Genomic DNA, 27,677 nt, shown 5'->3' on the forward strand with positions numbered 1-27,677 from the left:
ATTCCATGGGCCAGGGGCCAGGGGTGACGTTTGGAAAAGATTACCAGGGATGGGGAAGCCCTGCTTCGAACCGTTTCTCATCCAGGTGCATAAAAGCCACCATGGACCATCTGGTTACTACTGCCAGAGGTGACAATACTCTGCAGAAGCACCAGGTGCTGGGCACACAGTGCAGGTGAGGAGTGAGGGGAGAGAGTTTGCGAGGATGGAAGACATCACGGGTCCACTCAGTCTGATCCCTGTGTGGGCCTATGGCCAGCGATCCTACATCAGTGCTGTGACACTGTGAAGAGAGGAAAGGGCTGGCCTCAAAAGCCCCTAGCTTTAGTCTCACTGATGTGGTCACCTCCTTCAGGAGTGAAGATGCGGCTGAGTGGGGGGGTCGCGGTGGCTGCGGAGCTGTGCGTCCTGTTGGCTCTGGTCGAGGTGGCCCAGCCTAGTGTGGAGGCATCCGGGGGCTGCGTCCTCTCCCACTACCGCTCGCTGGACCCCAGGGTGCTGGCGGCCCCCAAGTCGCTGAGGGACCGTTATGTGAGTGAGGGACAAGGCTCCTCAGCCCAAGAGCAAAACCAGTGCCGCGCATCCCGCCTAGTCCCAGATAGCAAGGGCGCTTGTGACCCAGCGCCCACTAGTGTGTCCTGGATCTCAGGGTCCAGACTTCTGCCCAGGGCGCTTCCCAAGTCCTGATTGTTGGCACCCATCAGGCCTCGGGTCCTGTCCCTGAGGCGACCCGGTGGCAACCTCGGCTAAATGTCGGGCGCCTGGGTGGGACCATGGAGTATGGGTGCTTCTCAGTCGGCCTCTGACCAGGGGGCAGGAGGGCGCGCTTCACCAGGCGCTTGTCCCACAGGAGGAGGACACGCTGAGCTGGCGACCGCGCAACTGCTCTGTCCGCCCCCGCAGGGACCCTGCGCGACCCTCGGTAAGGGGACCCGGCGGGACGGAACAGGACAGGGCTGGTGGGGCGGGGCGGCATCCTCTAACTCTGCGGGTCCCCGCAGTCCTGTGCCTGGCTCCGCCACGTGGCCCGGGGTATTGCGGACGCCCAGGCGGTGCTGAGCGGCCTGCGCAGACCAGAGCTCGTCCCCAGCATCGGGCCGACCCTCGAGCTGCTTGTGGCCGCGCAGCGGGACGTGGCGACCTGCGTGAGTGACGCCCGGGCCCTCGGGCCCTCAGTCTTCTGAGTCCCGCCCGCTGGGCAGATCTGTCCCCATTAGCGGGAACCCGATGGAGAGTCAGTTCACTTTCCCACCGATGAGGGCTAGCGTCCTAGGTGGGAGGGACCCGCGGGGACCGGAGCGGCGCCCGTCTTGGGTTTCCTCACTGGCCTCGCGTCCACCTCCAGCTGCAGCTGATCCCGCCTGACTCCCCCAGGACGTCGTCCCGGACACCGAGGAGGCGTCACAAAGCCCGGAGACCCGTGAGTGACAAGGACGGCGCAACCCATAACCCCGGGAAGCCAACGGGGAAACAAGGGACCACAGCTGGGGGATGGCTGTGGCGGGCAGTGTCTGGAAAGGAAAATCTGACTCAGTCCCACCACACCTCCTTCCCGGGTTCCAGGACTCACCTCGCTGTCGCGAAGCCACTGTCATCTTCAACCTGCTGCGCCTGCTCACGCGGGACCTCAGGCTGGCAGCGCAGTCTGCACCCTGCGTGTGACCCCGCCCCGCTCCGCTGGGCGCGGAGCTGAGTCTAAGGAACTCTCCACACCATTGGTTGCTGTCCACCGGACCTAGCGGGTCTCAGCCAATAGGTGAGGAGAATCCATGCATCTCTGCCGCCATTGGCCGACTTGATTCCCCTGTGCTAGGTGCCAGAAATGCACTTACTATTCCCAACAGAAGACTGCAGCTCCAAGGGATTCTACTGCGTTTCCCTGGGATGAGTTCCCCGAAGCTCTTCCAGGACGCACTGGAAGAAGAGAACTGAGCTGGAACTGGGACAAGATCTTTCTTCCAATATTACCAGAATCCCACCCTTGTGCTGCAGGCCCCAGCCGGGATTTCAACCCTATGAATTCTGTGGATCCTGTGAATATGCTCCTTGCATCCCCACGAGGGACCCATTCTCTCAGGGACTTGGTAGTGAAAGCCAAAGGACCTTAAGTTACCGTCATCTTGCATTCTGTTACATGTGTGCTCTTGCATCTGTGAAATGCCTGCGTGTAGTTGCTACTGTCTCCTTGGTGTTGATACATTACACTTGTTACAGTGTCGCATTTGCAGCCTTAGTTTTCGTATGTCCATTTGGAGGGGTACTCCTCAGAAAAAGACTGAGCTAGGGAATCAGGTGACTGCCGTTAATAAGCATAAACTGTAGGAAAAGACGTCGATCAAGTCCTCAGGTGCTTCATCTGTAAATGTCATTATTAGACTTCCATTGCAAAGGAGTGGTAAATAGTGAGGTGATGTTTACAAGATTCCAGCTGAGATCACAGAATGGTCTCAATAAGTTATCCTTGTCAAATAAGCACACACTTAAATATGCAAATAAATATGTTATTTTTTCTCTAATCTGTGAGCTAACTTTCGCTTCTATCTGCACATCTCTTCTCAAGACAAAAGCTTGTGAAGGTCAGAGCCAGGTGTGAACACCTGACTTTCATCACCAGAGCCTGTGCTCCTCACTGCCTCAACTTCCTCTCCAAGAGAAACAGGGCTGGGATGGGCTTCAGCCGCCCAGCAATGGGCTTGCGTGTGGGAACCCTGGGATCAATCCCAGCCCTTCAAAAATAGGTTGGAAAGTCAGCTTGGAGGTTTAGGACTTTCAATGTCTCCTGTAACTAAGGGCAGTACATATGAGAGACAGGACTGGGAGGTGACCTGGACACAGGAGACTCTTGGTTTGGAAATACTTTTCTACATCACACCTCCAAGAGTTTAAACTTTTGATCCTCTCCCTGGACTTGTGAGTGAAAGAAGGAATGGATCCAATGAGAGTCAAGTGTCAACGGTCAGCCCCGTTACCCTCCAAGGAATCCATCAGGTCTGCGCCCAGGAGCTCTGCCTGCACAGAGGGCTAAGTGTGCACTGGGCACCCTCTAAGTGTCAGAGAAAATGTGCTTAAAATCCTGCCCTCACTACTTATTTCCTGTGTGACCTTGCATATGTGTCTTAACCTCTTTGGGTCCTTGTTGTTACTACTGAATGAAAATGTGGCATCCAGGGTGCTGGGGACCATGTCAATTCAATAACACACTGAGACAAAGTGTCCATGACAGAACTGGACATGAAAGTCCACCAAATGGGGCATCTCTGACTTCATCTGGCCTGGAGACACTGCCCTCAGGCTCCAGGGGGCTCCCTGCCTCACTGCCCAGGGACTTTGCGCCTATGTCATTTCTTCAGAGCAATTCAGGTGTCCACCTGTCCTCCTGCCCTGCTTTTTCCTCTGCTACTTGACATGACACAGACCCCAGGCCCCGCCCCATGGGCACAGGATGGATGCTGTGGGGAAAGGTGCCTGAAGGATTCTTCTACCTTGGTCTTCCCTTCCTTTTCCAGTGCTCTCTCCTGACACCTGGACCAGTGTCAGCCACAAAGTGAGGACTGAGTAAATCCTTGTTGGATGAATGAAGTTATTTGTCACTAAGTACTCTGGTTCAGAACTGAGGCACTGGGCCATACCCGATTCCTGAGCAGAGCCTCCTAGCTCTGGGTCCTTCTGTCCTGAGCACCAAATGAGTCAGCTCTGCCCTGGTTAGTCCACCTCTCAGGTGCAGGTTGGAATAGTGGGGCAGGGTGGACTCTGTTGACTCTTGGGTTTCACCTACTGACCGCTATCTGACAACCTACTCCCAGGGTCTCCTCCTGCCACTGATAGGCTCCCTCTGGTCAGCTCTGGCTATCAAGTCTGAACTGCCCAGGGACCCTAGATCAGCCCCACATGGGCATCTTGCAGAACACAAATCCCAATGTTCCTTCTGACCCAAGACTTAGCTCTCCCATGCATGGCTCCGGGTCCCCTCTCTGCGCGCTGTCCTTATGCCAACACCCAAGCATGCATTGAGAAATGAGCATGAGTCACCTTGCTTGGCCTATGAGTCCCAGGGGCTGTCACTTTCCCTTTCTCTTCAACTGCTCACCTGGCTCTGGCCCCGCCCAGCTCTGGGCATCCCCAGTCTGGGGCTCCCCTAGTGGCTGATGTCACCTAGGCTGTGTTTTCACTTTTCCTACATCAACTGTGACTGCCTGTCCAGTCAGGATAAAAGCAGCACCATGGAGCTAGGGCCACCATCCTGTCCAAGACAGCTGAAACCAAGAGCCACAATCACCTCAGAACCACAGCCTGATCTGTAAGGACAGACTGAAGCCAGAGACTCCAAGCAAGACTAAGAACCCAGGTGGAACCACAGGTGCACGCCTGGGTCCCCATCCATCAACAACTCTAGAAACCACCATGAAGCCAGGTGAGTCCCTCAATATGGGCCCATCAGGGCTCTCCCCCACAGTTCCCCGTTCAGCTCCAGTGACCTCACCCTCACTTGCTGTCCTCCTGTGGCAGACACGACTGGGGGCTGCATTCTCATCCTGACGCTGATGGCCACGGTGCTCACCAGGACTTGGGCAGGTCCTGTCCCCAGGCTCCCCAGGATCCTTCCGCATGCACAGGACTGCCACCTGTCCCAGTTCAAGTCTCTGGCCCCACAAGAACTGCAGGCCTTTAAGAGAGCCAAGGATGCCTTGGTGAGTCTCCTCTGCCATCCTACCTGTGGGCTAGCCTCCAGCCTTCCCTGGGTGGGTCACCATGCCAGCTCAGCTGCAGGTGTCTTAGCTGCAGTGGGCTAAGCTCCACCCTGTCTGCGTGGCCTAGCTACTGATTGACTGGGGTGGGCTGTCTAGTGTCTCCTGCAGTGTGGTGGCTCTGCCTCCTTCTTCCTGCTAGCCATTCCCCAGTCCCACACATTGGTCTATCGTTCCTGCCTCCTGCCTGGGGTAACTGTGCTCTCCTGTGTGGACTGACATTGCCCTTCATTATTGGCTAACCTCATCCCTCTGCCATGAGCTAAACTGTGCCTTGCATTCTAGGAAGTGATGCTACTTAAGAAGGATGTCAGGTGCCTCTCCCGCCTCTTCCCCAGGGCCTGGGAGCTGCAGCAGCTGCAGGTGAGGTGACAGGCCAACTCTAGCTGCCCTCAGCCAGTCCCAAAATCAGCCTGCTCTCCAGCCCCTCGACCTTCTCCTTCTCCTCCCTGCCCACTCTCTCACCACCTGGGCCCAAAACCTATTCCTAACTAACCACATTGACATGGTCAACTCGACTGTCCCTGGCACTGTTACCTTCACGTGTCCCTCTCCATCGTCCTCATCTGTCAACCCCCATGTGTTCTTTCACCTGGAATCCTCAACTGTCTGTCTCCATGCTCAGGTGTGGGAGCGCCCGATGGCCTTGCAGGCTGAGCTGACTCTGACAATGAACGTCCTGGGGAATGTGACTGACCTGGCACCGGGGGACATCCTGGACCAGCCGCTTCACACACTGCATCACATCCACTCCCAGCTCCAGAGCTGTGTGAGTTCCGGAATCCCCAGCCATACAAAGGGTTGGCTCTGATCACTTGTGTGTCCCCTGTGTCCCAGGCCTGGCCTCTCACCACACCCTGCTCTGCCCACAGGCCCTGGCTCAGCCCACAGCAGGCCCCAGGCCCCACAGCCGCCGCCTGTCCCACTGGCTGCACCGCCTCCAGGAGGCCGTGGAGAAGGTGAGTGTCCAGTGGTGGGAGAGGACAGATGTGTCCAAACTCAGAGCCCAAAGCACAGGGAGCCCTGAGACACCCCTCTTCTCCACAGGAGTCCCCTGGCTGCCTCCAGGCCTCTGTCACCTTCAATCTCTTCCGCCTCCTCACCCGGGACCTGAAGTGTGTCAGCAGAGGAGACCTGTGTGTGTGACCCTCACACCCAGTGTCACATGTCCTGGAATCCTAGATTTCATTTATGCCTCATCCCCATCTTATTTATGGCCACCCATCACTATTTATGCATTTATTTATGTGTGTGGATTCTCTAATCACATCAAATATTTTATTTTTCTACTCTTTGTAAACATTGTGCAAATAAATAATGTATAAAAGATTGTGATGTGGCCCGTGTGTGTTGATGTGCACGTGTTTATTTTTCTGCCATAGCAAATGACCACAAATGCTGCCTCTTACAAGGACCCCACTGCCCATCCCCAGGTCTGGAGATGGAGGCTGGGACTGTGAGGCTCCCTGCCTCAGTTCCCAGGAGGAATTGCTTTCCTGGGTGGCTCTGGGAAGACTTTATTGCTGTCCACTTTTGCGTTCAGTAGTCCTCCCTATGGTCCTGTCCTCTCCTAGCACATTCTTTCCTCGTACTTGTTCTGACCCCTTTGCCTCTGGCACCACGCAGAGGAAACTCTAGTCCACCATCTTCACAGTGCAGTGCACGATCTCCTGACCGGGACTCCAGAGTTCAGGAAATAAGGAGGAACTGACACGTGGGTTGATGACTAATTAAAAACATCTGCAAAGCAAAGGAATATCCACTGAGTGCAGGCTTAGATGGGAATAATCTCTGCCAGTTACTCAGCCGTCAGAGGATTAGTGTTCACAATATATAAGGAACTCAAATTCCTAAGAAAGGCAGAAAAAGCGCCCAAATAAAAGTGGGTGATGATCTGAAGAGACACTTCTCAACAGCGGTACAGATTGCAAATAATTGTTTGAAAATATTTCAACTTCTTTCTGTAAAGGAACCCGCCTAAGAGAGGGACAGACTCATGTGCCACTACGGGTGGCAGTGTCCCACGCTGGGCCCTGTCCTGAGGGCGCTACCGGATCTCAAGGTGCAGACTTCTGATAGGCCGCGTCCAGTGTCCTGTTCCTTGGCACTCACCCAGGCTGCAGGTCTGTCCCTGATGGCGACCCAGCGGGCGGCCCCAGCTCCTCTTCAGTCGCTCTCTGCGACGGGAGCGCGCGGGGCGCTTCTCAGCCCGGCTCCCACTAGGACAGCTCAGGGACAGACACGCCGCGCCCCGCCATCCGCGACTGGTCCCTCGTGGGCGGGAACCGGGAGCCGCGATCGGGGCCCGGAGGACGCGGCATCACAGGCGCAGGACCCACAGGAGGGGGACACGCCGAGCTGGCGACCGCGCAACTGCTCAGTCCTCCCCCGCCAGACCCTGCGCGGCCCTCGGTGAGGGGACCCTGCGGTTAGGACTGGGTGGACATGCCTGGGTGGCGCCTCTAACTCGGCGGGCCCCTGCAGTCCTGTGCCTGGCTCCGCCACGTGGCCCGGGCCATCGCGGACGCCCAGGCGGTGCGGAGCGGCCTGCGTTGCCCGATCTCAGCCCCGGTAACGCCGACCCTCGAGCTGCGGGCGGCTGCGTGCAGGGACGTGGCGACCTGCGTGAGTGATGCCCGCGTCCGTTGGCCCTAGCATCCAGCGCTTGGTGGATCCGTCCTGCCGAAAAGAGACCTGATCGACTCCCTGTCACGTCCTCACCGATGCGGGCTGGGGTCCTGATGGCACTGACCCGCGGGGACAGGTGCGGCGCCCGCCTCGGGCTTTCTTGCTGGCCTCGCGTCCACCTTCTGCTGTAGCTGATCCCGCCTGTGCCACCAGGACGTCGTCCCGGATTCCAAGGAGGCGGCCCGATGCGGGAAGAACCGGGAGTGCTCCAGACGTCACTGGGGGGTGCGGGGGGGGTGACCACCGGAATAGCGTGCGGGGACGCCAGGGACCGCAGCTGGAAGATGGCTGTAGCGGGCACTCTTGGGATAGGAAAACCTGACTCAGCCTCGCCCGGCCTCCTTCCCGGGTTCCAGGAGTCGCCTCGCTGTCGTGAAGCCACTGTCACCTTCCACCTGCTGCGCCTGCTCACGCGGGACCTCAGGCCCGCAGCGCAGTCCGGGCCTGCTGTGACTCCGCCCCGCTCCGCTGGGGTCCACACGTTCTCCACGCCATTGGCTGCTGTCTACAGACCCACGCGCTTCTCCGCCAATTGGAATCTAGGACTCCGTAGCTCTCGGCCGCCATTGGCTGGACTCCGATCCACCTGCCAGGGGCAGGAACTAGTAGCACTCCCCCGCCCTCAGATCCAGTTGCTGGGCAATGGGCGACGTTTCCTGAAGAGCTGCGCAAAGTTCTTCCCGCCCCGTGTTAAGTAGAGATCGAGCCCTGGCCAGTCAGGGGCCAGTCCCTGATTCTGCCAGTCCCACAATCTCCTCAGCCCCCTCATGTCTCAATTCCAACGTGAACGCTTGATGCCTGCTTGGAGATGCATGGATCTCTGACTCTTTTTGTTCTTGTTAGATCAAATTAATTGTAGAAGGATTTATTGTGCCATTCGCATACAGCTGGTCAAATTCCCCATGGGTTACTCTCTTAACCCGCTGCCTCCTCCCCACATCGGTACCTCCCGAATCTCCGCCTTTGGGTCCCATCTCTTAAGGGACTTGGTAGTGAATGGATGTCACTGGGTTGCTGTGATTCCTTGGGCTCTGTTACACACATGGGTTTGTAGTTGTGAAATTCCTTTGTGTATTGGCTTCCTTGTCCCACGGTGCTAATATGCTACAGTCGTTAAGCAGTGTCTCGTTTGCATTGTTTTCTATACAATCATTTTCATGTACCGTTCTTATTTGGCACATTGATTTTATATATTGACGGCTACAGTGACATTTCCATACATGTGCAACACTGTGTGTTGACCAGGTGTCATGCCTCAGGCGTTTCCACGTCTTGGTGTTGGAAGCAGAGTCCTCTATACTATTTTGACATACACGATGAGTTGTGGCCGCCCTAGTCACCGCACTGTGCAGGAGAAGGTGAGAAGTCACCTCTCTATCCACCGCACCGCTGCTGGGTAACCAGCCTTGTCACTCCCTCCTTCTCCTCTAGAGATGAACTCTGTGGCAATAAAGGCTGAGCTGGGACTCCAGTGTCTGAGTTTCCTGTCTGGCCTGGCCATTCAGTGAAAGTGTAACTCTGGAGGATCCACTGCTCCTCGAGCCTCAGTTTCTTTATTTTTTCCATGGCCCCCTGTACTTCCCTTGGAAAGGAGAACTATACATGAAATCCTGTTTATCAGATACAGCTAACTGATGAGAAGGTCTTGTTTTTGCTTTTTGTGACAGAATCTCAATACATAGAGCAGACAACTGAAATGCTCCATTCTCCTGAATCAGCTTCAGAGTGCTGGGACTACAGCTATTTGCTAATCCACCCAATGGTGCTTTGTTTGTTTGGTGTTATGGGGGTTTAACCTCAGGTCCTCATTCTAGCTAGGCAGGGAATCTACCACTTGAGCCACTCCACTAATCCTTGTGTGTGTGTGTGTGTGTGTGTGTGTGTGTGTGTGTGTGTGTGTGTTGGGTATTTTCAAGATAGGGTCTCAAGTAGTATTTGCAGCTAGGCACCGGTGGCTCTTGCCTCTGATCCTAGCTACTCAGGAGGAAGTGATCAGGGGAATGTTGGTTTGAAGCCACCCCTGGAAAATGGTCCATGAGAACCTACCTTGAAAGACTCATCACAAAAAAAAAAAAAAACAAAAAAACGACTGCTGGTGTTACTTAAGTGGTAGAGAACCTGCCTAGCAACTTTGAGGCACTGGTTCAAATTCTAGTGCCTCCAAAATCAAACAAACAAACAAAAACCCCAAACAACCAACCAAACAAAAGATTATATGCTGATGTTGGCTTTGAATCCTGATCCTCCCAATCTCTGCCTCCTGAGTAGCTAGGATTACAGGCATGAGCTACTGGTTTTTTTAAAAAACTGATCTCCCTATGTGCCCAGGATGTTCTTTGACACCTGGGTTCAAGTGATATTTCTGTCTCAGTGAAAAGGTATAGCAGTGACTACTGGGGAGCCTGCTTTATTTTTATTTCACTATTTATTATTGTTAATCTCTCACTGTGCCTAAGTTAAAAATGACCTTACCATGAGTGTGTAGAAATAAAACATGGCAGACAAGATTTGGACAAGCTCAATGTGAAGTATCCACCAGCAGTTTTGGAACGTGACTACCCTGCACAATTTGTGACCACTGGACACCAGCCTTTGACCTGCTCAATCCTGCTTTTGGTTGGAGACATTTTTCTGCATGGGGGCTCAAGTAAATTTGAGGATCAAGGATTATCCCACAAACAATGATGGAGGGAAAGAACACCTCAGGATGGGAGGCCTGGGTCAGCACTTCCTCCTGCTCTGTCTGAGGATTCTCCAATTGGGACCAGAAGAGCTGTATTCACAGAAGGCCTGGGTGTGCATTGGGGGCCTCAGAGTGTCAGAAAAGCCAGGCAAAATGCTGTCCTCAAGGCAGAAGATGTGGCTCAGTCGGAGAGCACTTGACCACCTGCAAAAGGACCCAGGTTCCAAACAGGGAAACCAGCACCCCCTCCCCCACACACAAATAAGGAAAGAAAAAGAAAATCGCTCACCTTATTATTTGAAGAGTGACCTTCAGCAGGTGGCATCTCCTCTGAGACCCTACTGTTCACTGCTGACTGAAAACATAGGCAGACACGGTTGGTTCTCCTGTTGCCATGAGGCGTCACCACCACACTGAGACACAGCCTCCAGGACACAGCAGGACAAGAAAGTGCTCCAGCAAAAGGGGCTTCTCTGTCTTCACTTTGCTCTGGCTGTGCCCTTGGTCTTGAAGGCCCCCCCTCAGGATGCACGGGGTTCCTGCCCTCTCTGCTAGGGTTCTTAGCTCCAATGTCATTTCCCATGGCACCTCAGTGATACCAAGTCCTCCTGCCCTCCTTCCTCTGCTACCCGACACAAGACCCCAGTCCCTGCCCCTCTGATGCACAGCTATGATCCAGTGAAGGGCTCCTGAAGGCTTTTTTAAATTTGTTTTTAGCTTTTGTTTTTCTACTGTTCTGCCCTAACACCTGCACTGGTGTCAGCCACAAAGTGGGGACTGAGTAAATTCCTGTTGGATGGATGATGGCATTTGCCATAAATTAATCTGATTCATTGAGTCACTTGGCCACATTTGATTACTGAGCAAATCTCGTACCTCTAGGTCCTTACTGGCCTGAACATTGAGTGCACTTTGGGGTCAGCTCCATCCCAGCCACAGGTCTTCTCAGAGGCAGGTGGGTGAAGGAGAGAAATGACACATCTGCTCATCTCATTCTTGTGGTCCATTTGTGCTCCAATCTTCTTCCTGCATCTCCTCCGCTCCTCTGCTGGGCTCCCTCTGTTCAGCTCCAAGTTCATAGGGCCAAACTGCCAAGGACTAATGGGACTAAGCAGAACTCAAGTCCCACGATCCCTTGTACCCCAGTCTTACATCTGCCCGAAAGGGCTCCAGTCTCCTCCCTGTGCACTGAGGCTGCCCCAGCACCATGTTTCCATTGGGAAATGACGGTGACACACCTTGCTTGACCCAGGTGAGGCCCAGGAGTTGCCAAGTTCCCTTTCCCATCAACTGCTCACCTGGCTCTGACCCCGCCCAGCCCTGGGCTTCCCCAGCCTGGGGCTCCCCTAGTGGCTGATGCCACCTAGGCTGTGTTTTCACTTTTCCTACATCAACTGTGACTGCCTGTCCAGCCAGGATAAAAGAAGCACCATGGAGCAAGGGCCACCAATCTGTTTCATAGACCACGAGCCAAAGTCACCTCAGCTCCGCAATCTGCAATCTACAAAGGGAGACTCCAAGCAAGATTGAGAGCCCAGGTGACAGCCTCAGGTGCACTCTTGGGTCCCCATCCGCTGACACACTCCAGAGACCATGGTGAAGCCAGGTGAGTCTTCAGCATCGGCCATTCTGGGCACTCCCCCCAGTGCTCAGTCCCAGTCTCCTCACCCCTCACTTCTTATCCTTCTGCGACAGATGCTACTGGGGGCTGCACGCTCTCCTCACGCTGATGGCCACCTTGATGAACAGGACAAGGGCAGTTCCTGTCCCCAGTCCCCTCAGGGTCCTTCCAGATGCAGGGGACTGCCACCTGGCTCAGTTCAAGTCTCTGGCCCCACAGGAGCTGCAGGCCTTCAAGAGATCAAGGACGCCTTGGTGAGTCTCCCCTGCCGCCCACCTGGGGGCTAGCCTCCACCCCCTCTGTGGGTCACCATGCCAACTCAGCTGCAAGTGGCCTGTGCACTTTCTGCAGTGGGCTAACCTCCACCGTGTCTGCTGTGGGCTGTGTACAGATGTAACGGGAGGGCAGTCTAATGTCTCCTGCAGAGTGGTGGCTCTGCTTCCTTCCTCCTCCTGTTAGCCATCCTCCTATCCCACTGCAGTGATCTCACCTTCACCCTTTTGTGTGGATTAACTTGTGACCTTGCCTTCAAGGAAGAGACACTGCTTCAGAAGGACATCAGGTGCCACTCCCGCCTCTTCCCCAGGGTCTGGGACCTGAGGCAGCTGCAGGTGAGGTGACAGGCAACTCTGGCTGGCATCAGCCTGCCCCACTTATCAGAATGCTCTCTGTCTCCTCCCCTGCTCCATCTCCTCCCTCCCCACTCTGGACCCCAACTTATTCCCCCAGCAGCCACATTACTGTGGCCTCTCCCCTGTCCCCACACTGTCACCTTCTCCTAACCTCCATCCTCCTCACCTGCACCCACAAGTGTGCTCTCACCTGTTCCCACACTGTAAATGTAAGGAAATATGGGCTCCAAAATGACCACGAGGAGAGGAGTGATCTGGCCAAGAGGTTCTTTATTGCCAGGTGGGAGAGGGAGAGAGCAGAGAGCCAAGAGAGAGAGGGAGAGAGGGGCAGGGGCTTAAATACCCCTCAGTGGGACTCAGCATGATCTGATTGGTTAGGATCTTATGGTTCATGCTGATTGGAGGTTGGGGCAGAAGGAGGATTCAAGCTAGACTTGAGGCAGGACCGTGACCCTGAAAACAGAAGCTTAAGGGTGCAGTAAGAACTGAAACCCATCGATGCCATTATTGACAACATTCCTCCCTTTTTTGTTTGTTAAGGAAGAGGGGCGTTGTGTTAGCTCTGGCTTCTTTGAGCTGGCAAGGGGCGGCGTAGGGGAAGGGAGGGTCAGTTGGTAAACAATGTTGGGGTGGTGAGTATCATGATGGCTTACACTCAGGCTCTGAAAATGAAGATTTCTTCTTCCCTGAAGTTGATAAAGAGTCTTGAGCCAATCCTCCGACCTCCACATGGTGGGTATCAGCCAACTATCCTGGCGTTTTGGAGAGGTTGGTGTCCCGGGAGGTACAACTGGGTAAATTTTGATTATCAAGAGCAGACATGCGGTGTGATACAAGGGAGGAAGCTCAAGAATAGGAGAGCGAGAACACAGGCATCAGGATGGGCATTGGCCAGGAGAACCACTGTGAAATGTTCTTCCCTAGACAATTTCAAGAGTCCTCCAATTCCCTTCTCCATTTTCTAATTGTTTTTGAGAGGTGCCGCCATTGGGGGACCCATTGAGCTTGACAGCAGTGGGTGTCATGAGAATGACCAGATGAGGGCTGGTCCATCGAAGTCCCAATGGAGAGGGTAGAAGATCCTTTTTGGAGAACAAGATGCCCTGGCTTAACAGAAATTGTTATAGGGTGGGGCAGGATCTGGTCTGTAAGCTCTGAGAAGTTTCCTGAGAAGGCAGGTAGTCAGCCAGAGGAGCAGAGTCTGTTGGAGTCAAGTTTTCTAAGAGAAATGGGTGGCCATACATTATCTAAGACCCAAATAGGAATATTAGGAGGAACATTAAAAGGTGTCTGTTCAGGGACTACCTACCTAGGGATCTAAATTCTGCAAAATCCTATAACTGCCAGGAAAGCTGTAAGCTGTTTTATGGTATGTGGGTTGGGAAACGGAAGATTGGTATGATGCATTTGTGACTCAGGGAGTGAGTCTGTCCCTTTAAGGCCACACCTAAGTAGGTGACCTGTGGAAGGCAGGGGCTGTCAGGATTTAAATGTAACACTCTTGGATAAAAGAGAGCTTTAGCTCATTATTTTATATAAATTGACACTTTTAACCTTTTAAATGTTTGTACCATATTTAGATAAAGTATAACATAACACTGTTACAAGGTGGGCATTTAAGACACATAAGCAAATATGTAAATGAACTCTGATTTAGTAGTACTGAAAGCTTGACAAGATCAGCAGAAAACACGAATAATTTCTTTGATAAAATCTTTCTCTGTAACGGTTTTTTGTAGATGTTACTCAGAGCAGAACAATATTAAGATAACCTTGTTATTTTATAGACATAGAGAATTTGATTTTAGTTTGACATGACCCTAAAAATCTTTTAGGCAACTCTTAGATTATATTCAACTTTAACTTTATCACACACTGCACACTGAAGTTTTTTATTATGCACTTTTAAAACTTACTTAGACCTTTATATAACATACTAAACCCTTTGATGGTTTGTCCTTATCCTTCCAGTTTGAAAATCTTTAGGACAAACCCTTCTTTACAAAATCCCTTCTCATCCAAAAAACCATTCCTTTTTCCTTTAACTTCTCAAAAAGTACATTTATTACCTATCTATATCCTTTCCAGTTGTTTACTTTTTAACTTGTATTTTAAAATTAACTTTCCTAAGAATTTTAAGTTTATTGTAGGGGCTGAGCAACTAATTAGTAGCCCTTGTTGTTTTAAGGAATTTATGGTAGGCATGAGGCCTCATGTCCCTCAGGCTTGAGGGGATATTGTTTTGGGTGTGGAAACTGTGAGGGATTTTTGAGTTTTATTTGAATAGGGAGGGCCATCCTGGCTCCACCTACATTCCTCTCATCAGTCCACACTGTGGGATCTATTTGTTCCTGAAGGAGGGGGCAGCAGAGATAGCTGCCTGGGGGGAGGAGAATTTGAGCTTTTAATTGAGATAGTAAATCCTGTCCCAGCAGGGACACTGGAGTTTCAGGTACTATGAGGAAAGAGTGACAGAAGAGGAGGTCTCCCCAAGAGCAGGCCAGAGGCCAGGTAAACTAGCGCTCTAGGGGCTGGCCAGATTTGTCCCGAACGATAACTTTTGTCTTTGGACCGGGGACCAGGAGAAAAAGGTAAAACAGAGAAACAGGCTCCACTGTCTAGGAGGAAAATGGCCTTTTGTTTTTCTGCCATTATGGCTCCTCAACATTGATGCCAAGAAGGGGAGTGTGGACAGGAGGCTTGGACCTATCAATCTATAGGAGGTGGCACCTCGCTTTCCATGTAGTGACGGGGGCACTTAGACCTCCAGTGGTTACCCTTGCAGAGGGCAGGGTCCTGGTTGGGGGTGGGGCTGTATCCCAGGCTGTTCCCCCTTAAGCATTCTCTGCAGAAGTGCCCCTCCTGTCCACCATGGTAGCAAGTTCAGGATTCAGGCCCCAGTCGGGTGGGGCCCTCTCTGAGAGCAGCAATGAGGCCATGGTCTCTTATCTTTTTCTCTCCTGTTAGTAAGGTCCCGGACATACAGACATAGCCATGAATACAGACATGGCTAGCTGTATTACTTGGTTCATTGACTTTTCCCTTTCAGCCAGTCTGAGTTTTTTACGAATATCTGGGACTGACTGTTAAATTTATCTGTGAGGAGAACCTCTCTCACCTGTGACTCTGAGTCCACCGTGGTATGCTTTCTGATAGGTTGTTGCTGTAAAGTAAAGTTGTCATTTTACATTGACACCTGACACTCTGGAGAGCAAATCTCTGAACTGTTCTGGGCCTCAGTTTCCTCGCTTGAAGAATGAGGGATCTGGTCTAGGTTAAACTACGTTTTTCTACTATGAGATGGCTGAAGTGACATTAATGCCACTTTTCTTCTTTACCATTTTTTATTTTTTTTTTAGTAATGCTGGGGAATTGAACCCAGGGCTTTGCACATGCTGGGCAGACATTCTCCCATTGAACTACTTCCACAGGCCCAAATATTATTATTATTATTTTTACTTTGGCTGCACTGGGCTTGAACTCAGGACTTTCTGCTTATAAAGCTGCACTCTACTGCTTGAGCCGTATAATCATTTCCAACCTGAGTGGCCTGGGCCAGAACCCATTGCTTTTCTAATGAGAGAAATTTGTATAGGGGACCTCGGTTTACCTTTTTTACTTTTATAGAAAAGGTCTAATTGGAGTGTTATTGTAACTTAAGGAACCCTGTGAAGGCCACTTCTCTTGGTCACCCAAGGCACACTGAGGCCGACCTCAGTACAAAGCTTCCAACATCTGCCAGCCAAAGACTGGAAGGTGCAGGTCCCATCTAGAAAGAACAAAGCGTTAGGATCCTGTCTTTTAGCTAACGGCAGGCAGCCTCTTTAATAAAGGCTATCTTTTTAACAAAGAAATAAGTCATTTGTAAAGTTGGAGAAGGGCATTCAGAGGGCAGTTCAGGCCAATAACAGTGTCATACGGGACAACTAGTGTTAATATTTGGAGGGAAACAATTATGCTGAGGCCAAAGGTATAGAAAATTCCAAATGAGAAATTTAGAGAGCACAGTAATGTCTGTTTTGTTAGTTCTGGACTGTAACCTTGAGCTAACAATTGGCTTACAAGGGCTGGGTCTGATGCCCTGAGGTGTGAGGTGGGGCTAGGAGCAGGACTTGTGCAAGGCGCCACTCCTTCCACACACACCTGGGACAAGTGACCCTGACTGCCCAGGCCTGATCCTGTGGCCTGTCGCCCCTCCCTGTGTACTCTGCGTGCGTTTATTCTACCGGAAGTGGCAGCGGACCACAGCCATCGCCACGTGTGGCTGGCGGCCCAGGATTTGCTGGGTGCTCTCTATGGACTCTCTTAGCTATGGCAGGCGTTTTTGCTGTGTCCAGGAGCCGGCATCCTGTGCACGGGTGCGCCTGTTTGCTTTCCCTCCTCCCCTTGTGGGGGCGGAGTTAGAGCATAAGCGTGGCAGCTGCAGGTTTTTGCAAGCGCTTTTGTAAAGCAGCTGATTTAAAGTTAATTTAGACCGAGAGGCCTGGCAAACTAGTTGGAATAACTTAAGTCGTAAGGTTCCATGCTACAGGTTTTTCATGGGAGGCAGGGTCCCAGTAAGCCCAGGGAGGGGAAGGCAGACAGAGGCAGAGGACATGTGGTGAGACCATGGAGGAGGCAGAAAGGTGCGTGACATCTTAGGGAGGGAGGGGAAGGCAGCGCCTGGAGGCATGACACACGCTTAAGGGATCAGCCATCACCTGTGTCTCTAGGTCGCTCCCATTGACTGGTACTGGCAGGCTTTCAGGAAACAAAACCTCCACTCTCTGGTCACCAAAAAAAACATGAGCTCTCTCAGAGCTGGAACCACCTTGAGGTCAGAATTGGCAAGGAGTGGCTTGCTTAACTCCATGACAGGGAAAGTTTTTTCAAGATAGGAGGAGATAGGTATGGTAAGCAGTGCAAGAAGTCTGCTTACATGGGGAAGGAGGAGGTTTGGAGAGGAATTGGTTGATTTAGAAACTGGTTTACAGGCTGATAGAATCTGCGCAGGGGAACAGAAAGTACATAGGGAGGATTTGAAGTCAGAGAGCCAGATTTAGACAGAGGTATGAAAAGGCTTGGACATAATGGAATCTCTCCCCATCGTCCCAATCGCTCACAGTAGTTATATGTCCCATAAAAGGTTGGGATTTAAAGACCTGAAAAGGGGCCAGTGATTTTGGTTGTCTAAAAGACAAGTGGGCCAGATTTGAGTGCAAAAGCAGATTAAATTTTTGGTTTTATATCTGGGGTCAAACCCAAGGTGTCTAAATTATTGAGGAGGCATCTCAGTGGGGAGTCAGACGGCAAAGAGGATGTAGAGGCACCCATTGTGTGGGACCTGGTCCTGTAATGGGAGAGGAGGATATTATGTACTGTGGAGCGTCCTCACACAGCACAAATACCCAACAACAGCACAACGCCCACGAAAATCAAAATGACAACGTGGAGAGGAGTGATCTGGCCAAGAGATTCTTTATTGCCAGGTGGGAGAGGGAGAGAGCAGAGAGCCAAGACAGAGAGGGAGAGAGGGGCAGGGGCTTAAATACCCCTCAGTGGGACTCAGCATGATCTGATTGGTTAGGATCTTATGGTTCATGCTGATTGGAGGTTGGGGCAGAAGGCGGGTTCAAACTATACTTGAGGCAGGACCATGACCCTGGGAAATGGAAGCTTAAGGGTGCAGTAAGAACTGAAACCTATCGGCGCCATTATTGCCAACAATAACCTTCTCCTAACCCTCTCCTTCCTCCTCACCTGCACCCACAGGTGTGCTCTCACCTGGACCCTTAATCTGTCTCTCCATGCTCAGACAAGGGAGCGCCCTGTGGCCTTGCAGGCTGAGCTGGCTCTGACATTGAATGTCCTGGGAAATGTGGCTGACCCAGCCCTGGGGGACATCCTGGACCAGCCTCTCCACACACTGCATCACATCCACTCCCAACTGCGGGCCTGTGTGAGTCCTTGACCCAGTCACCCACAGGGTGGGCTCGACTCCCTAACTGATACTGTGTCCCAAGCTGGCCTCACACCACACCCTGCTCTGCCCACAGGCCCTGGCTCAGCCCACAGCAGGCCCCAGGCCCAAGAGCCACCGCCTGTCCCACTGGCTGCACCGCCTCCAGGAGGCCCTGAGGAAGGTGAGTGACAAGTAGCAGGAGGGGACAGATGTGTGCAACACAGCCAAGAGCAAGGGCAGCCCTGAATCATCCCTGTCCTCCACAGGAGTCCCTGGGCTGCCTCCAGGCCTCTGTCACCTTCCACCTCTTCCGCCTCCTCACCCGGGACCTGAAGTGTGTCACCAGAGGAGATGTGTGTGTTTGACCATCACAACCCTGCTGCCTGTCCTGGAATCCTAGATTTCATTTATGCGTGCACCCCTTGTCTTAATTTATGGCCACCTGTCACTATTTATGTATTTATTTTTGTGTTGGATTCTCAAGTCAGAACAAATTAATTTTTATTTTTCTACTCCTTGTCAACATTGTGCAAATAAATGATATGAAAAGATCATGTCGTGACCCATGTGTGTTGCTGTGCATGTGTTTATTTTTCTACCCTGACAAATGAGCCCCCATCCGGCCTCCTGTGAGGACACCGCTGCCCACCCTCAGGTCTGAAGGTGGAGGCCCAGGGCTACCAGGCTTCCCTGACTCCAGTTCCAGCTGGAAACAGGGGTGTGGCTGGCTGTGCTCTGCTGGCAGGCTCTGGAAAGACTTCCATTGCTGTGTCCTTTCCTTGGTGCACCATGTTCTTCCTCTTTCTCTGCTCAGAAAGTAGGTTCCTCTTTTTGGCCTGACTTTCCTCCATCACAGAGTTGTTCTGAGGAGCCTCCTAAACACCATCTTCAAGATATGAAGGCCATGATTTCCTAAATCAGACACCAAATCTCAGGAGATCAAAGCAAGAGCTGACAGATGGGACAAGGACAAATTAAAAGTCTATTGCAAAGTAAAGGACCTGAACAGAGTGCAGAGTCAGTCTACAGATGGAAGATCTTAGCCAGCTACTCATCTCTCAGGGACAAATAGAAAGCATATATAAAGGACTCTGAGCAGTAACAACATCAAACAAATAATCCAACCAAAAAAGAGGTAAATGATCTGAACAGACTCTTCTCAAAATAGGTACAAGTAAGCCTATATTCCTAACTCCTTTGAGGCTGAGATTGGGAGGTTTGCAGTTCATGGCCAGCCCAGACAAACAGTTCACAAGATCCCATGTCCAAAATAACACAGCAAAATGGACTGGAGTTGTGGCTTAAGCTGTAGAGCACCTACTTTGCAAAGCCCTGAGTTCAATTCAAAAGCCCATTAACAGTCAAAAGAAAAGAATTGGTGGGGGAGGGGAAGAAGAGAAAGAGAGAGGTAGAGATGACCACCAAATCCCTGCAAAAGTGTTTGGCATGTTGTCATCAGGGAAATGCAAATCAAATCCACACTGAGCCTCCAAGGGCTATAGCACAGGACTGCAATGCACAGAGGTCCAGAAGAGGACTGCCCAGTTTGAGACCACCTGGGTAAAGAATTCCTCACACCCCATCTCAACCAATCAATGCTGGGCATGCTGTCCTGTGGCTATAATCCCAGCCCCTTGGGGAATGTAAGTAGATGTGCCCTATCAGGGCCCCTGTGAGCATACAGGAGACCATATCTAAGAAAAGCAGCAGAAAAGAAAAAGAAAAAAGACACTGATACTCATCTGATCCCTGTCTGGATGGTTATTATCAAAGAAACAAAAAAGCCACCAATGCTGGTGAGGATTGGGAAGAGGGACCCTTTGTACATTATTGGTAGGAAGATAAATCAGTCCATCCACGATGGAAACAGTGTGCAGATTCCTCCAATTGTTAAAAATAGACCTCATGTGATCCAGCTATTCCACTCGTGGGTACACACCTGACCGAATCCAAGTCAGCATGCAGTAGAGACGGCTGGATGCCGTGTCCATTGTGGCCCAACTCACAGTTGCCAGCTATGGGTCAGCCTAGGTAATGTCAGTGGATGAGTGGATAAGGACACGTGACACAGGTATGCAATGGAGCTTTATTCGGGAACAGAATGAAAGGATGTCATTCACAGGAAAAATGCATGGAACATGAGATCGTCATTTGGGTATAGAAAGATCAGTGTCACATGTGGAAGTCACAGTGAGAAACACAGATGTGACAGTAGTAGTGTAACAATTGGGGAAGTGGGACAGACAGGAGAGCGAGACCAGTGGATAGGATCAAAGCCCCATGTCTGCATGGAAGGGAATGTCAAGGTCATCCCATTCATACTGATAATTACCACGTATTAATAATGGGAGTGCTTAGGTGTCTGTGAAACATAGCACAGAAGTCACTTCCAAGTGGTTCCCCACATTGGCAACCTGCTATCCTTGCCGCTCTGGCTGAGGTCCCCCCTCCTTCTGCAGTGTAGCTGTCCTTGGCTCTCACAGGTCCCAGCCTGTCAGTGCACCTGTGCCAGCACATGTCAGAGCCAGCAAAGGCACACACACCCCATGTTCACTCTACCACTGTGTCTTAGTGACCTTGCACTAAGTGACCTTTGCAGTTGTGTGTCTGGTCCCTCTGAGGGCATGAGGCCTTCATGGAAAAGTCCCTTCCTTCCACATATTCTAGAGTCCCTTCTCCTGACTGTGGACTTCTGAAGGGATGGGTGGCTTGTATGACACAGTGACCAAGACCTGCATACCTGAGGGTCTTAGGCCCTGCCGCTGTGACCTGCAGCCTAGGGCTTCCCTCTTCCCCCTTGTGACTCTCTAACACTGCTCAACAGATTAACTGGTGCTGTCCCAGTTGGTCACCTGTGTCCTTGACATTCCCATCCCTGTCCCAGGCAGCAGCTCCATTGCTGGTGATGGGGGACAGCTGCACCTGTCAGTGCGTGAGCTTCTTTCCTCACTGTTTTGCTATTCTCCATCTTTGAGCAGCCAAATAAACTGTCAGGTTATCAATCTCTATAAATAACATGCTGATATGTATTTCCTTTTCAGTACAAGGATCAAAAGCACGGTCTAGAGCATGCCAGGGAATGCCCTACCCAGAAGCTCCAGCCCCGGCCTTTGGTGTTTGAGATTAGGGTCTCAAGAACTGTTGCTCCACCTCGCGGTTTACCACTGTATATAAAAGACTCCTTGAAGGAGGACTGATTGATTGATTGACTGGCTGCAGACTGCTGCTGCTGGTTGTGTGTTTCTCCACCAGAGTGGGTTTCTGCACTGAGAACTTTATATATATTGCTTTTTATTCAAAAGCAATGCTAAAGAAAACATGGAACAGTGCAAGTCTGAGGACTGAGACTTTAAGAGAGATTAAAGAAAACATAGGACAGAGCGAGTTCAAGGAAAGAGACTTTAAAGAAAAGAAAAGAAGAAAGACTTTAGAAGTAAGGTTTTCAAGGAAAGAGAAAAGAAGCAAAGTAAACGAAGAGTCAATAGAGAAAAAAAGCCACGAGGCTGCTGTGCGTCTCCATCCCAGTGCCCAGCACACCTGATCCCAGCTTTCTGCATGTCTGTCTTCTGTCCTTTGTCCTTTCTGCATCTCCAGTCACCTCCACTTGGGCAGGAGGAACAAGAGCTGGAGAAAGTTCTCCAGGGAAGACTGTCGAGTTTTGGATCTTTGATTTCTTTTGAATTTTGTAACTTTCCTAATAAAGATTTTGCACAATTTTGGATTTTGGGTGTATGAACATTCCATTTGGGGTGCTCACGTAGATGGTGTGGTTTTGTTTTGCTTGTGCTGAGGATGGTACCCAGGGCGGGAGGATGCTAGGCAGATTCTCCACACCTGAGGTCCATCTGCAGTGCCTGTTGCCTACATCCATCATGGGAGGGAATCCGGGTGAGCTCAAGGCTGGTGACCATGGGATGTACCTTCTTTCATGTGCCCTCTCCTCCAGTCCTTCTGGGGAAGTGTCCAGAGCCCCAGGAAAGGCCCGCCCTGCAGCAGTTAAGGCGAAGGAGGTAGATCTCATGTGCGGCTTGGAAAGTCTTTCAGAGGCCGTGCAGTGAGGAGGTGAATTGCTGAGTGATTCCCAGGTCGTGTCCCGGACGTCAGGGTCCAGATAACTGACCAGGACGCGTCCCGGACCGGTCCTCGGCACTCACCCAGGCCTCCAGCCCCTGCATGGCGACCCGATGGGCGGCCTGGGCTCCACGGGGGAGCGCGGGGCGCTTCTCAGCCCGGCTCCAGCTCCTGGACCTGGGGTCCAGGACACCTGCGTACCGCCATGCGCGACCGGTCCCTCGTGCGGGAACCCCGGGGGCCGCGATCGGGCCGGGAGGACGCGGCGTCACAGGCGCTGGTCCCGGAGGAGGATGACACGCTGAGCTGGCGACCGCGCAAGTGCTCGGTTCCTGTGGTTAGGACGGGGTGGACCGGCCCGGGCGGCTCCTGTAACTCTTCGGGTCCCCGCAGTCCTGTGCCTGGCTCTTTGGCCTCTGAGTCCCGCCCGCTTGGCAGATTTGTCCCGCTCTGTGGGAACCGGGTGTGAATCCGATTCACTTCCTCTCAGTGTGACCGAATGCGGGCTCGGGTCCTGGTTGGGAAGGACCCGCGGGGACAGGAGCGTCGCCCATCTTGGGCTTCCTCACTGGCCTCGCGTCCACCTCCAGCTGCAACTGATCCCGTCTGGCTCACCAGGACGTCGTCCCGGACACCGGGGAGGCGTCACAAAGCGCGGAGACCAGTGAGTGCTCCAGGAACCGCAGGGGTGACCCGGGGATCACTGCTGACGGCGACCCGGGGACCGCTGCGGGGGTGGCAGGGTTGTGGCGGGCAGTGTCTGGGAAGGAAATTGACTCAGCCCCGCCCGCCTCCTTCCTGGGTCAAAGGACTTGCTGTCACCAAGCCCACGTCGTCTTCAGTCTGCTGAGCCTGCTCACGCGGGACCTCAGACTGGCAAAGCAGACAGACAGGATCTTGGGGCCCCGCCCGGATTCGCACGCGGAAGAAAAGTTGCACACCATTGGCTGCTGCGCACGGGACCGGCGCTTCTCAGCCAATAGACGCTGACACTGAGAGACTCTCAGCCGCCATTGGCTGGCCTTGATCCACCTGTGGGCTGGAGCAAGAAGCCTGGAAATTCGCCCCAAGACAGGACTGCAGTTCTAGGGAACCTGAGGGGAGAACAGATTTGAGCCGGAACCTGGGACCAGGTATTGCTTCTGGTATTACCAGATCTCACTCTTGGCTGCAGGCCCCAATCCTGACTTGAACCCTGTGGATTCTCTCAATCTGTTTCCTTACTTCCCCACCATTGGGCCCCCATTCTCTGAGGGACCCCCGCAATGAACGCCCAAATGGCCTTAATTTATTACATTCTGTTACATGTGTGTTGTTTGCATCTGTGAAATTCCTGGATTAGTTGCTACTCTGTCTCCTTCGTGCTGATACATTACAGTTGTTACAGTGTCTCATTTGCATGTTTGTTTTCCATGTGATCACTTAGAGGTGTACTCTGCAGTTAAAAAGCTGAGCTAGGGAACCAGGTGACTCTGCCAGTAATTAGCTTGTAACTCCAGGAAAAAGGTTTCTCTCAAATACTCAGGTTTCTCCTCTACAAATAACATCATACTTCCATTGTGAAGTAGTGATAAATACTGAAGTGATGTTTATAAAATTCCAGTTGAGATCACAGGATGTCTTAATCAGTTGTCATTATCAAATAATCACACACTTAAACATGCAAATAAATGTACTAACTTTTTGTCCAGTCTGTGAGATAACAATCTTTGTTTCCTCTTACAAAGGAGGCCTCCTTTCCTAGGCCACACAGCTTGTAAAGCTCAGAGTCAGGTTTGAACGTCTGACCTTCATCACCAGAGCCTGTGCTCCTCATTGCCTCAACTTCCTCTCTAAGAGAAACAGGGCTGGGACGGGCCTCAGTGGAACAGCAATGGGCTCACATGTGGGAACCCGGGGATCAATCCCAGCCCTTCAAAACAGGAAGAATAAAAAACTAGGTTGTTTTGGAATTTCAGTCTCTCTGCCAACTCAAGTCTCTCCATCTGAGATGCGTGACTGGGAGGTGACTTGAGCACAGGCTACTCTTAATTTGGAAATATTTGTCTGCATCACAGATCCAAGAGTTTTAACTTTTGATCCTTTCACTGGACTTGAGAGTGAGAGAAGGAATGGGTTTGGTGGAAGTCAAATGTCAACACACAGCACTGTTTCCTTCCAAGGAATTCTTCAGGTCTGGGTCCAGGAATGCTGCCTGCACAGAAGTCTAGGGCTCAGTTCACAGCAGGCCCTAGGCCACATAGGACAACCTCAGAAAGCCAGAGAAAATGTGGCTAAACTCCTTCCCTCACTACTTATTTTATGCTAGACCTTGGACAGGTGTCTTAACCTTTCTGAGTCCTTGTTGTTACAAGGAGTGTAAAAGTAGGTGGCCACAGTGGGCCCTAGGGTTACTGTGGCATTCAACACCACACTGAGGCAAAGTCTACAATGCAGAGCTCTTTACAAAATGAGATGTCTCTGACTTCATTTTGCTCTAGCTATGGCCTTGGCCTTAAAGACACCTCCCTCTTGTTGCCTGTGGCTCCCTCATTGCCTAGAGGCTTTTCTCCAATGCCATTTGCAATGGCATCTCAGTGATACCCATGTCCTCCTGCCCTTTCTTTGCCTGCTTTATTTCCTCTGCTACCTGACATAACACAGACTCAGGCCCCGCCCCTGCACACAGTTCTGGTTACTGAAAGGCTCCTGAAGGATTGTTGTGCCTTGGTCTTTGTTATTGCTTTTCCATTGCTCTGTCCTGACTTCTTGATCAGAGTCAGCCACAAAGTGGAGCCTGAGTAAATCCCTGTTGAAAGAAGGAATTCGTTACAGACTAATCTTGGTCGAGGCACTAGGTCACCTGATTCCTGAGCAGAGCCTCCTAGTTCTGGGTCCTGGCCTGAGCAATAAATGTGATTTGGGGTCAAGTGTGCATCAGCCTCACCTCCTCTCAGGTGCAGGTGGGAATAGTGGGGCTGGTGAAAGCCTCTCTCAGGCTTTCACCCTTCTAGGAGCCTCCTCCTAGTCTCCACCTCTTCCCTGATGGGCTCCATCTGATCAGGTCTATACTGTCCAGGGAATCTAGCCCTTCCCCCACCTCCAGTGGGGCATCCTGCAGAACACAAGTACCAATGTCCCTTTTGTACCCCAGTCTTAGATAACCACCAAACGGCTAAGGTCCCCTCCCTATGTGCTGTGGCTGCCCCAGCACCCAGGCTTGCATTAGGAAAGGGCAATGACTCACCTTGCTTGGCCCAGGTGAGCCCCAGTGCAGTCACTTTCCCTTTCACTTTAGCTGCTCACCTGGCTCTGGTCCCATCCAGCTCTGGGCTTCCCCAGCCTGGGACTCCCCTAGTGACTGGTGCCACCTAGGCTGTGTTTTCACTTTTCCTACATCAACTGTGACTGCCTGTCCAGCCAGGATAAAAGTAGCACCATGGAACTTGGGCCACCACCCTGTCCCAGACAGCTGCAAACCAAGAGCCACAATCATCTCAGCTCCGCAATCTGCAATCCACAAAGGGAGACAGAGACCAGAGACTCCAAGCAAGACTGAGAGCCCAGGTGACAGCCTCAGGTGCACTCTTGGGTCCCCATCCATTGACAGACTCCAGAGACCACGATGAAGTGAGGTGAGTCCCTCAGTGCTTGCCATTCAGAGCTCTCCCCACAGTCCTCACTCAGCCGCAGTGTCCTCCTCCCTCACTTTGTGACCTTCTGTGGGGGCTGCATGCTCCTTCTGATGCTGATGGCCACCGTTCTCACCAGCACAAGGGCAGTTCCTGTTCCCAGGCCCTTCAGGGGATGCAGGGGACTGCCACCTGGCTCAGTTCAAGTCTCTGGCCCCACAAGAACTGCAGGCCTTCAAGAGATCAAGGACGCCTTGGTGAGTCTCCCCTGCCGCCCACCTGGGGGCTAGCCTCCACCCCCTCTCTGTGGGTCACCATGCCAACTCAGCTGCAAGTGGCCCGCACCCCTCCTTCAGTGAGCTAACCTCCACTCTGTCTGCTGTTGGCTATCTACAGATGTAATTGCGGAGAGCTGTCTAGTCTTCTGCATTGAGGGGACTCTGCCATTACCTTGGGACTGAACCCCTTCTTCCTGCTGTTAGCCATCACCCTGTTCCACTGCAGTGATCTAACCTTCACCCCTCTTCTGTGGACTACCAGCTCCCTTGCCTTCAAGGAAGAGACACTGCTTCAGAAGGACATCAGGTGCTATTCCTGCCTCTTCTCCAGGGCCTGGGACTTGTGGCAGCTGCAAGTGAGGTGACAGGTAGGCCCAGGCTGGCCCAGGCTGCTCTTCAGCCTGCTTTCTGCCCTCTTCACCTTCTCCTTCTCCTCCTTCCCCACTCTTTCCCCACCTGGGCTCCAAACTTCTCCCTATCTTGTCACCTTCACCTAACTCTCTCCACCATCCTCATCTGTCACAGCTCATGTGTTCTCTCACCTGGACCCTCTCACTGTCTCTCCAGGCTCAGGTGTGAGAGCGCCCTGTGGCTTTTTAGGCTGAGTTGGCCCCGACACTGAACGTCCTGGAGAATGTGACTGACCCGGTCCTGGGGAACGTCCCAGGCCAGCCGCTTCACACACTGCATCACATCTGCTCCCAGCTCCAGGCCTGTGGAGGAGTCCACAGGGTGGACTCTGACACCATGAATTTACCCTGTGTCCCAGGCCTGGCCTCTCACCACACCCTGCTCTGCCCACAGGCCCTGGCTCAGCCCATAGCAGGCCCCAGGCCCCACAGCCGCCACCTGTCCCACTGGCTGCACCGCCTCCAGGAGGCCCTGAGGAAGGTGAGTGTCCAGTGTTGGGAGGGGACAGATGTGTGCAACACTCAGAGCCAGAGCACAGGCAGCCCTGAGCCGCCCCTGTTCCCCACAGGAGTCCACCGGCTGCCTCCAGGCCTCTGTCACCTTCAACCTCTTCTGCCTCCTCACCCGGGACCTGAACTGTGTCACCAGTGGAGACATGTGTGTCTGACCCTCAGAACCCATTGCCGCCTGTCCTGAAATCCTAGATTTCACTTATGCATGGACCCCTTGTCCTAACTGATGGCCACCCATCACTATTTGTGTATTTATTGATGTGTTTGGATTCTCAAATCAGAGTCAACAAGATGTTTATTTTTCTACTCTTTGTAAACATTGTACAAATAAACAGTGAAGAAAAGAGCATGATATGACCTGCGTGTTGCTGTACATTCCTTTTATTTTGCTTTCATGACAAATGACCACAACTGTTGCGTGCTAAAAAGACACCACTGCCCATCCCTGAGTCTGAAGGTAGAGGCCGGAGGCTGCCTGGCCTCT

At 52.2% G+C, this 27,677-nt stretch overlaps 3 protein-coding genes and 1 pseudogene across 4 annotated transcripts; all 4 read left to right on the top strand.

Moving 5' to 3' along the window:
- The first annotated feature begins 205 nt into the window (after positions 1-205).
- LOC109681987 (interferon lambda-4-like) lies at positions 206-1,662 on the top strand. The gene is made up of 6 exons (XM_020156960.2): positions 206-272; positions 356-531; positions 851-922; positions 1,002-1,145; positions 1,346-1,420; positions 1,564-1,662. The coding sequence occupies exons 1-6, from the start codon at positions 206-208 to the stop codon at positions 1,660-1,662; spliced, it is 633 nt and encodes a 210-aa protein (XP_020012549.2).
- A 2,739-nt stretch (positions 1,663-4,401) lies between these two features.
- LOC109681986 (interferon lambda-2-like) lies at positions 4,402-5,891 on the top strand. Its single transcript, XM_020156959.1, has 6 exons — positions 4,402-4,411; positions 4,507-4,688; positions 5,031-5,108; positions 5,371-5,514; positions 5,618-5,704; positions 5,793-5,891. The coding sequence occupies exons 1-6, from the start codon at positions 4,402-4,404 to the stop codon at positions 5,889-5,891; spliced, it is 600 nt and encodes a 199-aa protein (XP_020012548.1).
- A 5,818-nt stretch (positions 5,892-11,709) lies between these two features.
- On the top strand, positions 11,710-18,820 carry LOC109681985 (interferon lambda-3-like; annotated as a pseudogene).
- Positions 18,821-22,693: 3,873 nt separating this feature from the next.
- Positions 22,694-27,475, top strand: LOC109681991 (interferon lambda-3-like). 2 transcript variants are annotated; one of them, XM_074057048.1, is made up of 6 exons: positions 22,694-23,514; positions 25,781-25,995; positions 26,132-26,249; positions 26,389-26,638; positions 26,838-27,161; positions 27,250-27,475. In XM_074057048.1, exons 5-6 carry the CDS (start codon positions 27,018-27,020, stop codon positions 27,346-27,348), a joined length of 243 nt encoding a protein of 80 aa, XP_073913149.1. In that variant the 5' UTR covers positions 22,694-23,514; positions 25,781-25,995; positions 26,132-26,249; positions 26,389-26,638; positions 26,838-27,017; the 3' UTR covers positions 27,349-27,475. The 2 variants fall into 2 exon arrangements, 1 of the variants encoding a protein (XP_073913149.1); XR_012442448.1 differs by having other exon boundaries at positions 22,701-23,514; positions 27,075-27,161.
- Positions 27,476-27,677: the final 202 nt, after the last annotated feature.

The sequence above is a fragment of the Castor canadensis genome, chromosome 16 (assembly GCF_047511655.1).
Source record: "Castor canadensis chromosome 16, mCasCan1.hap1v2, whole genome shotgun sequence".
NCBI lineage: Eukaryota > Metazoa > Chordata > Mammalia > Rodentia > Castoridae > Castor > Castor canadensis.

Coding starts and splice junctions, on each gene's coding strand:
- LOC109681987 (XM_020156960.2), top strand. CDS start 206: ATGGAAGACATCACGGGTCCACTCAGTCTGATCCCTGTGTGGGCCTAT. Junction 273..355: donor TGGCCAGCGATCCTACATCA/GTGCTGTGACAC, acceptor CACCTCCTTCAG/GAGTGAAGATGCGGCTGAGT. Junction 1,146..1,345: donor AGCGGGACGTGGCGACCTGC/GTGAGTGACGCC, acceptor GTCCACCTCCAG/CTGCAGCTGATCCCGCCTGA.
- LOC109681986 (XM_020156959.1), top strand. Junction 4,689..5,030: donor AGAGAGCCAAGGATGCCTTG/GTGAGTCTCCTC, acceptor CTTGCATTCTAG/GAAGTGATGCTACTTAAGAA. Junction 5,705..5,792: donor TCCAGGAGGCCGTGGAGAAG/GTGAGTGTCCAG, acceptor TCTTCTCCACAG/GAGTCCCCTGGCTGCCTCCA.
- LOC109681991 (XM_074057048.1), top strand. CDS start 27,018: ATGAATTTACCCTGTGTCCCAGGCCTGGCCTCTCACCACACCCTGCTC. Junction 27,162..27,249: donor TCCAGGAGGCCCTGAGGAAG/GTGAGTGTCCAG, acceptor TGTTCCCCACAG/GAGTCCACCGGCTGCCTCCA.